At 45.8% G+C, this 13,290-nt stretch overlaps 1 protein-coding gene across 7 annotated transcripts in view; it reads right to left on the reverse strand.

The window, feature by feature from the left end:
- CSPP1 (centrosome and spindle pole associated protein 1) overlaps positions 1-13,290 on the reverse strand; it is a 1,229,219-nt gene that overhangs the window by 658,045 nt on the left and 557,884 nt on the right. For all 7 annotated transcript variants that reach the window (XM_078687197.1, XM_078687198.1, XM_078687199.1 and 4 more), the window contains one exon: positions 6,065-6,122. In XM_078687197.1, the coding sequence (XP_078543323.1) occupies positions 6,065-6,122 (58 nt within the window). The remainder of the gene's footprint in view (positions 1-6,064; positions 6,123-13,290) is intronic.

The raw sequence follows: 13,290 nt of genomic DNA on the forward strand, positions 1-13,290 counted from the left end.
TGATTGAAAAGGAGATTGCTATGTCTGAGCGGCGTTTATCTGAGGTGTACCTCCCCTCAAGACGTTCATCCTTGGGGGTTGCTGCCCAGTCGCTTACACCGGCCAGTGTCCGGGTTCAATCTGTTTCCCCACCTAGTGTGATTGGTGTTTCCACAGACCCCCCTCAGTTGGCTGGTATAGAGCAAAATATAGATAGGCTGGAAAATCTGGTCGAACTTATACCTATAGTTACTGAGGAAGACGGTGGACTTAGTAAGCTGTCTTCATCATTATCACCTAATTTTTCACACGAAGACACCAGTGATCTTCTGCCCCCAAAATCGCTCACCCCCTCCTTAGTTATATCAGAAGGGGAGTCAGTTAGGGTTTCCCCCAACAGCCAAACTCCCGAGACTAGTCAGGAGAATAGGCCCTTAAGTAAAAAGTCACGAAAACGTAAAAAGGGTAGGCTAGTGAGACAGGCTGCTCTTTATCAAAGAGTAAGAAAGCCTTCTGGATCTGGTATGAGAAACATAAGGGGTAGGTCTATAGTGAATGAAGCTGACATAGAAGGGGATGTCCTGATCTCTTCCAAGGGACTACGCTCAGACGCTAACACTGCTAAGGTTCCTAAGCACACTGACCCATTAACAGCTGAAAATATCCTTGAGAAAGTATACAGTCTTTTGAAACCGCTACTAACACAGGTGAAGGGTCTAGGGGAGAGGATAGATAAATTAGAGCAATCAACCCTTGACGGGTTCCACTCACTCAAAACCACATTTAAACAAATAACCAGAGTGAGTGAAAACAAGGACATGGGTGCAAAGGGGAACGAGCCACCATCCCAGAGAGACCCTAAGCCCCTAGTATGTATTAATAAAGTTGTATCTAATAGTCCATTAATCCCAGCTCCTAAATCTCCTCCCCGTCCCAAAGCAGGGCCAAATCACAAGGGGCTATCAACACACTTAGAGCCTGATAAAAATAAGCCTAACCCTCTTCCACAAAAACAGCCACAGATAGCTAGTGGCAAAACGGAAGACTCCCAAAAATTAGGCGCACGTAATAAATTCAACGGGTTAGCGTCAGGGAAAGCCCCTAGACCTGTATCCCAACCCACTGCCCCATCTACCACCTTACCGATCCTTAGTAATTCAGTACGACGGATCCCTCCAGTAAACCTCCCACCAGACTGTCAACCTTTTGTTGCTGTTATGGTTAACGTGCCCCCTTTAAAGGAAGGCCAGTTGGAAAACCACCAATCACTCAAGAACAAGTGTATCCATTGGCTGAAGGCAAACAAGCCAATCCCGCTGGGGGTGGATGGTATCATTCTAAGTGTCCGCAGAGTGGGGTGGGTAGGGCAGGGGAAAAAAACTCAGGAGGGGGATTGTATAATTATAAATTTTCAAGACCCAAGAGTAGTGCCCTCGATCTGTACTCCTATTAAAAGTATGGGGGTTCCGGGGGTTAAAGTGGTAGATCTTTCTTATTTTTACCCCAGGCAAAGTGTTATCCTAACTGGAGGAAGTTTAAGTTCCCCTGTTTTTGGTCAAAATTGGGCTGGGGTCACGGGGGGTACAAGGGAGAACCAATTGTGGGCACCAGGGCCTTACTGACTGGAAATCGAGAGTAGAGTAGAGCCAGCAGGAGTATCACCCACCCAAACAAACTATGTTAGTGGGATAGTAGCCTCTATAGCCACCCCCCATGATCCCTGCTCCCCTCAGATACCTTCGAGGAGGACCATAGACAGGGGCATTCTTGCGCCCAGCGACACTTCAGCTGTGACGGACCTAGCCTTTAAGGTTTGCAGCTGGAATGTCGCAGGGATTGCAAGAAAACTGGCTCTACCGGATTTCACTACGTGGGTTGATGAGCACTCCCTGTGCCTTTTCCAAGAGACATGGAGCTTGGTGCCGGTTCATAGGGTGGGATTTTCTTCCTACTCCTCCCCTGCGCAAGTCTCGGAAACAGGGAGAGGGCGACCTTCGTGTGGCCTTCTCATTTGGGTCGCAGCCTCTTTAGACTGCAGAGTAGTGGAGTTTCCCACAGGTTGCCCGGACATACAAAACATCAGCCTAATAGATCAAAGGGGAAGAATTGTCTTAAATGTTTACAATGTTTATGCCCGGGGAACCAAGGGCGGGAGAAAGTCTCCTGTAATATCTCTCCTCGAGACCTTGCTACAAAACACCCCATATAAGACAAGTATATTGGTTGCGGGCGATATGAACTGTACGTTCGAGCACTTGGGCTCGGACGTTTCCCTCGACCAAGATGAGGAGGATATCAGGTTGGGGATCCCGGTACTGGAAATCCCCCCGATCAGAAGGTGGACAGAAGTGGCGCTCCAGATATACTCCCTGAGCCTCGAATTTAACTTAAGGGCAGCAAATGGGAGGACATCCTCGGATAGGGGGGTGCCCACACGTACAACAGATCAGGACACACCTCTAGGCTAGATTATTTCCTAATAGATGTGTGTCTATGGTCTTACGTAAGGGACATGCAGGTGGTCCCCACGACTGAAAGTGACCACAACTCACTCTCTTTAAGCATGGACCAGTGGTGGCGCCCTTTAAGGAAGGACAACATTAACCCGGTAGCTGCACCCCCGGATGATTCTGAAGTCTCCCCTTGTGGTAGGCGAATAAAATGGGCGAAATTGGTTCTCTCCGAGGTAAAGGTAGGGGAAATTCAAACCCTCTTAAATCATGCGGTAACAAACCTCGGAACCTCCCGAGAAGGGGTGGGTAGAGTGAGTGGGCTTTTTGTCTCCTTGGTAGAAGCCTTATCTAGCGTGTTTACCTCACACCCCAACAAGTCGGGCAACAAAGAATTAAAAAAACCTGTTGATGGTTGGTATACCCATACATGTAGGGTTCACAAGGCAAAGTTAGTTGAGGCAGTTAAGCACAAACCCCGAAGTGTGATACAGGAAGCAAGGAAGGCCTATAATAAGTCCCTCAAATTTGCTAGGGGGGAGTGGGAAGACAAATTCTGGGAGGACCTGCTCCAGGCTAGTAAAGTTAGGGATTCAAGGGCCTTTTGGAATCTCATAGGCACACGGAATAAACCCGATGCATCTATGAGACCCTGCAACATCCCGCCTCAAAATTGGGTAAAACACTTCGGGACCCTTTACCTCCCTCCAGATGGGGAACTAAATGTTGGGATGGACCTTACACTAGCAATTGAACCTCACGCCTATGATCTCTTCACTCCCTTAGAGATTGAGGGGGTTATAGGGTGGGTAGCGCCTCGCAAGGCAGCGGGCCCAGACGGCCTCCCGGGGGACCTTATGAAGGCATACCCAGCGGAATGGGGAAGGGTCATTGCCGCTCTCCTAAACGACATCATGATGGGAGGGGCAGTGCCAGAATCCTGGAAAGGGGCGGTGGTGGTCCCGATTTACAAAAAAGGGTGCAGGGAAACCCCGGGGAACTACCGCCCCATAAGCCTGATAGACTCCACCCAAAAGATAGCTGGTAAAGCTATCCTTGGAAGGATCCTGCATTGGGTGGAGGAGAATAAAATCCTATCAGACTTTCAGGCAGGTTTTCGGGCTGGTATGGGGACAGTAGAGCAGGTGTTTAGGTTGGCACTACTGGGGTGGAAGGTGGTGGAACTAGGCAAGGGTAGTCTTTACTTGGCCTTTATAGACCTGAAGACTGCCTTTGACCTAGTCCCCCGGGAAGAGCTTTGGAGGGTGCTTAATGAGTTGGGATTACCCCCTTACATCTTGTCCCTCCTCGTTAGCCTCCATGCCCATACCTTTGCACAGGTCCGTTGGGGTAAAAACGGAGAGCTCACTGAGAAGATACCAGTGTCCAGGGGCGTAAGACAGGGCTGCGTCTTGGCGCCCACCCTATTTTCACTATATGTGAATGGGGTGGTAAAACATCTTCAACAAGAACCAGCCGACGCCCCCTGTCTCGGAGGAGTCCGTATCCCCACTTTGCTTTTTGCGGACGACACGCTTCTGATCCCGAAGACACCCCAAGGCCTGCAGAAATTGCTAACGCGTTTCCAGGACTTTTGTGCTGCAAAAGGTTTAATAATAAATGTGGACAAAACAAAATACCTAGTCCTAAATCCACCTAGGAAACTGGGCCGCCCACCTACACTTAACTCGGTTGCCTTAGAGAAAGTAGCCGAATTCGATTACCTCGGTATTCGGATTACGGATAGGATGTCTTGGGCAAATCACATCGACAAAATGGTCCTCAACCATAGGAGAGTAGGAGGAGCCCTCACGAGGGAGTTCCGGGCCTCACCTAGGAGATCACTTACCCCAGTAATCGATATCTACAAGGCCAAAGTAGTGACATCAGCCTTGTATGGGGCAGAACTGTGGGGCCACTGCCGTTTGGATGCCCTAGCGATAGCGGAGAGCAAGCTACTAAAATCCATTATCTCTATTCCACTGAGCACACCATCTGTACCAGTGTTGTTGGATACGGGCTGTAAAAACATCAAAGATCAGGCCCAGCTTCGCCCGCTCCTGCTATGGACACGAATCTGGAGGGGTGAAGAACTAAAATCCTATGCTGATGGTCTGGGGGAAATAATGAGTCTGGGGGGTTGGGCTAAGATTAGATGGTTAAGAGAAACTAAAAAGCTTCTGGAGAAGATCGGACTAGGGGACTGTTGGTCATCACGTTCAGCCCCTCCAAAAGAAGTTGTCAAGGCGCTTTTCTGGAAATGGACGGTGGAGCGCCTAATTACAAACTCGAACCACTGTAAGTCCACTGTCTCCTTCCTACAAATCAAAGACATTGTGGCCTTTGAACCCTACCTGGACCTGATCACCCTCCCCTTTGACCGAGCCCTTTATTTTAAGTTTAGAGTTGGATCCCTCCCGCTAGGTGCTGTGGTATCGAATTGGACATCAGCGGCCCGTTCTTCCCCTAACTGTGCATGTTGCCCGAATAGGGTTGAGTCTATTGCGCATGTCCTATTTGAATGCCCGGACTATGCAAGGCCTAGGAGCTTTTGGTTGAAACCTCTCTTCCGAAATATGGGTACACGTAGCCACCTAGTAGCCTTGCGTATCCTAACTACGGACACTTCCCCCCCTATTGTGTGTGGAACAGCAAAATTTTTAAAACAGTTTTGGCTTATTCGTTGTAAGAGATTGTCAGTAGCGGTTTAATTCCCTTTTTAGCTAATTTATTTATTAATGGGCACTTCATGTCCTTTAATCTTTTTTAAATGACTTCTCATACTGACTTCTTAAAGCAATTTTTTTTGTACACTGTAATGATTGTATTGTAAATGTGCTTATAAGATATCTTGCATATCGAATAAAAGCTTATGACTGACTGACTGAGTATCCAGCCTCCTGGAACTCTCAAAGGCTAAAGCCTCCTGTCTCGTTTGCCCGGAGATTTTCGACTTTCAAAAAAAGAGATTAAGTCCAAACATAGAACTCTTCAGAAAGAAATGGTGCTCTCCTCGGACACTGCCTGTAGCCGTGCCCTTCTGAACTTTACTTTCGCAGAAATGTTTTCCTATCTAAATGAGGAAGTAAGCACCAACCAGACTCAATCCACTTCTTGAACCTGACTCGGACGTGGCCATATTTTTCGACTTTCACCCGGTCTCCCTACGACTACACCTCTGCGTTGGCGCTTCGATCTTTTAGGTGCTAGTTTTTACTTTAAAGTTCATAACTCCAGTTCTACCGATTGGGTTTTTGTCATTTTGGTGTCCAACAATATATTAAAATGTACTCTATTTTTCAAAAATGGTGTGGGATTTTTCTTGTGCTGTTTTCTCACTTTATTACTGTTTGTGTGCTGCATAAATACTTTACACATTGCCTCAATTTTATTCTTTTGTGCCAAGCTACCAGAGGATTAAAGCACAGGTTAATTTATTTGCTGTTGTGGTTCACCCTGACTGGAAGTGTGCTGTTGCTTGAGCAGGGTTAACAGCCCATTGAATCAACAACCCTATTTCCCACATAAATTCATATCAATTTTGTATGTGAAATCTATAAGGAAGGGTGGGGTGGGGGGGCATGTGACTGTGCCGGAGCTGGAAACAAGATACAGTAGAATTATGTGCTTCTTACCTGCTTCTCAGGATCAGTAGCTCCAGAAGCTGCAACTTTGAGTTCAAGTTCTTTTTCTCTAAGAAAAACAAATAAGCCGAATCAGTGTAAGAAAGTTATAGAATGTTCATTTATTCTGCACCTATTAATTCAAAAAATTCCCCTGTGTGAAATTTGTGAATCTAACATACCAAATGATGCTGAGAAAGTTTGCCAAGCAGATACAAAACTCAGTAGCTTGTGAAACAAAAACCATTGCTCACTAAATAAGAACTACCGAAATGTACACAACACAGTGGAGAGTTTGATACATTAATAAAATGCTACAGATTATAAATATACCATTGTTAGAGGCTCTTCATCATTTGATATGTATGGTTTACCAAATAAATGTGTGCACTCATATGTCTGTGCAAATTTGGAGCCAGCCTAAGTTAAACTTACCTTGTTTGGAACAATTTCCTATTATGCCTTACAATCACTTAAGTTCACTGCACATTCCATAAGCAAAAAGGAACCTTGCTATAATGCAAGGCCATCATGGAACCATAAATGGTTATGTGTTCCTTAACTTGCAGCATCACATCCTGTGCTCTGATATAAACTGTAAGAAAACACCTTAAAATACGTGTTTTTTCTTGGTCTAAAGGCTCCTCCCATTGGCGAACGATAAGGGAATTGAAGACATCTGTGGTGGGGGCAAAGCCTGTTTCCAAAACTGTTGACTGGATTCAGCACTTGAGAACCTATATACATAAACCATCCAGAAAAGAACAAGCAGAGATTTACACTTCCAGATTTTTGCAATTCAAAAACACTGGCAGAGGGCACACCAGGAAAAGTGTGCCAGTGCATGTTTCCAGTAAACTATGGGAGACCACTTCTTTGCCCTGAATGTGGCTAATTATTTAATGAGGGAATTGTCCTCTTGTACAAATCAAAATAATTTTTTAGATACCTTGCATGCAGAAAGAATTGGACTGGACATTATGATGTTACTTTTTTGGAGCAACTGATCTCCACAGTACCCAAACACCATATTCCTTTGTTCTAAATCACAACATGAAGAATATGCAAGATGACCGTTGCATATTGAGCCCTGGAGAAGTTTCAGGTGGATGACATGTGTTGGCTACTGATCGTATGCTGTGATTTTAAGAAAAGATGATGAATAAAGATTTTTGGGAAGGAACAACTTTCATATTTGTTCACTGAGATGACCATGTCTTACCATTCTTAATGGTGCATTATGGACTGAAAGTTTGTGTTGTACATATAATTGATCTGTGAGTTGAGTGCTGAACCACTCTCATGGATGTTTGTTAAGGAAATAATAGTGTAGCAGTGAATCACACGTTCGAACCCTGAAGGGTGATGGAAGGAATACTTGCAATTTCTCTATCCACTGGCAATTGCTTGGGGAAACCAATCCAACTCATCGTTCTTTAGTCGACCATGCCACCTCATTTTGCATCCAGCCATATGCAAATCAGTCTTGGCCATGCTCCATCAGGAACAAGCCAGCAAAAAACTGCGAGGCCAGGTCCTCCCTGAACCAAAACACAAGCAATCTAAGATGGTTTCGCCCTGATTGAGCTCTTCAGTCGGGTGTAGCCTTGGGTTGCTCTCCTGGGTCTTTGTTTACACAATCATTAGTCGTTCTGGCTGTGTATGTCTGTGTCACATTTTGATCCTGGTGGACTCCGTTCTCAAGTCTTCATTAGGACATTGTCAATGCTTCTTCTTGGTTTCTGTCATTTAGAAAAACGAATGAATTTGACATAGAAGTGGGTGTGGCACTGGGCGTTGTTGAGGTAATATTCGGCTCACTGAACTTTGAGAAGATGCAAGTCCTTCAGGCTTCTTGGTAACACTTTGTGTTGATTACTAAGCCAGTGGAACATCAATTTATTGGTACAGCGTACAGTACTTAGGCCGTGCACAGTGGAATTCTGGTGTCTTACTCAGTGTTGCTGCTATAAATCAATGGAAACAACACTGCCCACAACAATGGAATACAGAATTCACTTCTTAACCCAAAAAATCTCTTCTGAGTTTGTGAAATGTGGAAACGTACTCCTTTATGCTGTAAGAAATAGTCTTTAACAATGCATGTGTGTTAAGTTGTATGTATCAGTGTTCGATGCTTGGTTTAATTGTATTTTTCAAGTTTAAAAGAATTATACGCCTCGCCAAAAATAACCATTGTATTAACCAAACTAACTTGTGATAGGCAACAGATAATTGAGGTATCAAAATAAAAATCACTAAAACCTTAGGGAAAGTTACATAAACTACTGTTAACTAGTGCAAATGCTCTCACAATTCCTTTTACCTTTTAGAAAATAATAGCAGAACAGAAGTATACATGGACATAGGTTGCCTGCAGTTACCCACAATGGTAAACTGTTGAAGTTCATTCTAACTCTCAATTTGGACATATCCCGAGGAGTTTCACAAACAAGGTGAAGGATTTTTTGTTGCATGGGGTGTAAGCTACCTTTCTGAGCTCAATTTAATACAAGTGGGCTTGAGGTTTGTCCAGACGTTAGGATGTTTATGTCGGATTCACAATCAGACATACCATAGGTTGGATCTAGCACTTTTGTCTCAGTGAATCGATGTACGGAAATATGTACAAATAACATGCTGGATAGATATGAGTTTCTTCTTCTTCATAGAACCCCTCATTACCTCTTGCTTGAATACAGACCAATTGATCGCAATTACACTGCTAGTACATCTGATTCATCATTATAGTTCTAGTGTCTGCATTATTAAGCAATATCAGAAATTGGATTGATTCCTGTGAATTTTAATCAGGGCTTTATAGATCTCTAAATGCATAAATATTTAATTATAGTATTTTGTTGTAAATTGTCCCCTTGCTGGCCATTTGTTTTAGCTAACACTGAAGGAACACAGCATCACTTTCTGGCTTTAAATAAGGAGAATACCAGCCGCAGTTGGATAAATCAGGCAGCCTAAATAATTGAATAACCGTGGGTTGGGGAAGTTTAATAGGAACCTTCTATATAATGAAATATTATAATATGTTTGATCCAGATCACACTTGCTTAATTCTCATTATGTAGTTCCAATCACAGGAGGTTAGTGAACAGACATCACTCTGATTTTTCTAAGAGAACTAACTTATAAACAAACTTAGACACTGATATTCAAATCATTTTTTTTTACTTTCCCCCAGTACTTGATCAATGAATTCATTGCGGATTTTACCACCTAGAACATTTTATCTTTTAGATTAAGACTTTGTCAGTAGAGGGAGTTCCCCAATAGAAGACATGCCAAACAATGCTGCACGATACATCCATTTATGTAAATTAGATTTTCAAGTCTGAAACCAAGAGGAAGCTTGGCACGCAGCCACAATCCTGTGAGGCTTCCAGAGGTTAGAATTATCATCAGGTCCTTTTTTCGGGTTTCCCCAATGAAGGCGGAAATTCTTCTCACAAAACCTCAAAGAGCATAAAATGTGGGAAATATACAAAATGGCAGTCTGTAATGTGCCGAACCTGGATGATGATTAGAGGGTGGCGGTGGAAGTCCAAAGACTGGTAGTGATAACCGCCCAGCTTCGATTAATCCAACTCAAGATACTTCATAGATTGTATCTCACCAGGGCCAGGCTCCATCGCATAGGCCTAATCCCTACAGGAAACTGTGGGGAGATCTACCACACGGATGTATGACATTACAACGCATGCATTTACCACGCATGCTTTTACATCGCAGTTTTTACAACGCATACCATTACAACGCATAGCGCTTTGGGGTGCTGGATAGTGAATAGTTTAATTTACTATTCCAACTCCAGTCCTCGTGGATAGTAGGGAAGGTGTTGGATAGTAAATTAAATCTATTCCCTATCCTAGAGCGCCCCCCAGCGCAATGCGTTGTAATGGTTTGCATTGTAAAAGTTGGGATGTAAAAGCACTGCGTGGTAAAAGTTGCGTTGTAAAGGATGTTTCCCCTACTACACACATTATGGCACTGCCCAGGTTTGACCCATTTCTGGAGTGGTGTGCTGGGATGGTTCGAGAGGGTGCTAGGTTGGGATATTACCCGAGACCCTAAACTCATTCTTAGTTGGTCTAGGGGAACTCGTTTTCAGAGGGCACTTCTTTGGCTGGGCCTCATTGTCACAGAGGAATATTGCGAAGGCTTGGAAGGCTACGGAGGCCCCTCCTGTGGACACTGAGTCAAGGGCATGGATCACTGGAATGTTCAATCTACTTGCCATGCGACTGCCACCAGAAACATTTTAAAATCTGGAAGTGGGGGAGGAGCCAAGCTGGCGACCAAGATGACCGCTTAGGCTCCCGGCTCCGCAGACCTCCTCATCCTGCTACAAGATCCTGCCAGTTATCCTGTGCCTGTAGATGAAACGAAATAACGCTACACTGAGTGACCCCGAAAGTTCCACCTGCTTTGAGAACGGAGAAACGTCGACTTGAAGTTTGCGGCCTACATCAGCATTGAAGCCGGGGCCTCGAGTAGGAGTGCAGCCGGCTTCTAGTTGAACAACATCGGCCATAAGAGTTCGGAGGGAGCCGGTCCACCGGAATGGAAGCGTATTTTGTCCGATCTTAACGTCAAATATACGTATGGATTAGCGTCGAAATGGGGCAACTCAATGACACTGCGGATGCGAGCTGAATAATTGGTTTTCGAAGCCCGGAATATAAACGGCTTGGTGCCGTCTAAACTGCGACCCGATGGTTTCGGGCATATCCTGAAGACAGCTCCGCAATATCCTTGCATGCAGAGGGGTTGGAACGTGTGGTTTTTGCTTCTAATTCTACTGGTCTATCCCGAGGGCCCAGGGGTGGACCGTGAACGAAACGCGCGAAATGGCGCTCAATATTGACCTTCGTGCGAATCGGACCCGATCCTCCGAGAGGTCTGGGAAAATTCGAACGGATGACCTGGGACGACATATCCTATCTAAGGGATCTCCGAGACCGGACCAGAATTTCCCTATCGAGGGGGACCAACTAGTGCTGACCAGGGTTGAACCTAAGCTTGGGGCTATAATGGCGGCGATCGAGGGTCTTCATCTCTCTCTGAACTGGAAAGCTCAAGCCTTGGAGCACAAATTGGATGCTGTGGCTTTTGGACTGGGACATAGTGACATGGCTTTTGTTCAATTCAATGCCACTGCGGAAGTAACGACATCCACACTACCCGGACTAATGGCGGCCAGCAATCTCATAAAACGAGCGATGCGAGAGACCCTGGATTGCAAATTAGCTAGGGCCCGTGTATTGGAGGTCCCGGTTATCTCAGTGCTCGCAATATTTTTATCGACTGAGGGCAAATCGCACCAGGCAATGTATCGGATGACTCATGTGACGACTCAGGAGTGGCTCGACAGGGTGGCCCTTTCTCCCTTTCCGAACTCAGTGCACCTGGACTTTAAACAACATCCGTGGTTCTTATCGACACTGATGGGACCCAGTGACAATGAGACTGAGAAAGCCCAGCTGTTTCCGGCTCGCTACTGTTCTTTCGAATTTTTCAAGATGGCGGCTGTCCGGTTTAAGAACATTCGAGTAACTGATCGAACGGGTCAAGGCTGAGACGGCCTATCGTTTCAAGACTTATTTAAATGGTGGTAGTGCGGGATTCACTTTCTAATGTTGGTACCGGGAGGCAGTGTAGGCGAGTAATGTATCCCCCGATTTTCGCTTGATAGTGAAATGAAAATATATCCGTACTAGGGGAGGCTTAGAACTGGCAGGGGGGGGGAGAGGCCGGAAGCCTGTGCAAAGGCCCTCCTCCACATACTTCTTTTAGTATTTGTAGATTAGATGGGGCGACAGGCACACTGCTAGTTGGGGATTGGCGTAAGCTACATGCAGGGTTGCAGGGTGGGGGGTGGGGTGTTGCGCACGTTGCGTTTTTTTATTTTCTTTTCTTTCTTTATTTCTTGGATATCCTCATTTTGTTCTTAAGGTGCCGATGCGAGCTCTATTATTTTGATTTGTCCGTTTTGCATACAAATGTCCTGTACTTTATCCTGTTTACGATCTTAGTATCGAGGGGCTCAATGATCTTTGATTTTGTGGGTGGAGGGGCCTGTGGGCGGCACGCATTGATATAGACTAACTCCGCTAGTTTTACAATCCTGATTTGTCAAATGTGTGTTAGAATCTCAGTGTCCTCCTTCAATGACTGCCGATATTGCGACCTTTCAATCGTTCGATTCCTTGTATGTGTTGGACTGCATTGCACTTGATACGCTCTTATTGTTTTTCGTTTTTATAACAATATAAAGATTTATAAAAAAAATACAAAAAACTGGAGGAAGTACTGGGCGGAGCATAGATGGATACGGCACATCTGTGCACTTAGATGTCATAGGCTAATGGTGGGGTTACGAGATTATGTGAGGTGGGCAATATCAATGTACGACCAGAATGATTGGGTCCTTCCCTATTTTTCAGGTGGTCTGTAGTTCAGTCGTCGGATTTATTGTGATGTCTTCCCTGCTTTCTTTTTGTAGTGTAATGTATTCTTATATTTTGCATTGGTTCTGCATCACTATAACGTCCTGTGAGTGGGTGTGTGAGTGGCTATATGGAGTTTTAAGTGTGTGAGTAGTTTAGGGAGAGAGAGAGAGGGGGGGAGAGAGGGGGGGGGCGAGAGAGAGAGAGAGGGGGGGAGAGAGAGAGAGAGAGAGAGAGAGAGAGAGAGGGGGAGAGAGAGAGAGAGGGGGGGAGAGAGAGAGGGGGGAGAGAGAGAGAGAGAGAGAGAGAGAGAGAGAGAGAGAGGGAGAGGGAGAGGGAGAGAGAGCGAGAGAGAGAGGGGAGAAAGAGGGGGGAGAGAGGGGGGAGAGAGGGGGAGAGAGGGGAGAAAGAGGGGGGAGAGAGGGGGAGAGAGAGAGGGGGAGAGAGAGAGGGGGAGAGAGAGAGGGGGAGAGAGAGGGGAGAGAGAGGGGGAGAGAGAGGGGAGAGAGAGAGGGGGAGAGAGAGAGGGGAGAGAGAGAGGGGAGAGAGAGGGGAGAGAGAGGGGAGAGAGAGAGAGAGAGAGAGAGAGAGAGAGGGAGAGAGGGGGGAGAGAGAGAGGGAGAGAGAGAGAGAGAGAGAGAGAGGGGGAGAGAGAGAGAGAGAGAGAGGGGAGAGAGGGAGAGAGAGAGAGGGGAGAGAGAGGGGGAGAGAGAGGGGGAGAGAGAGGGGGAGAGAGAGGGGGGAGAGAGAGGGGGAGAGAGAGAGAGGGGCGAG

This window comes from Lissotriton helveticus, chromosome 4_1 (genome assembly GCF_964261635.1).
Source record: "Lissotriton helveticus chromosome 4_1, aLisHel1.1, whole genome shotgun sequence".
NCBI lineage: Eukaryota > Metazoa > Chordata > Amphibia > Caudata > Salamandridae > Lissotriton > Lissotriton helveticus.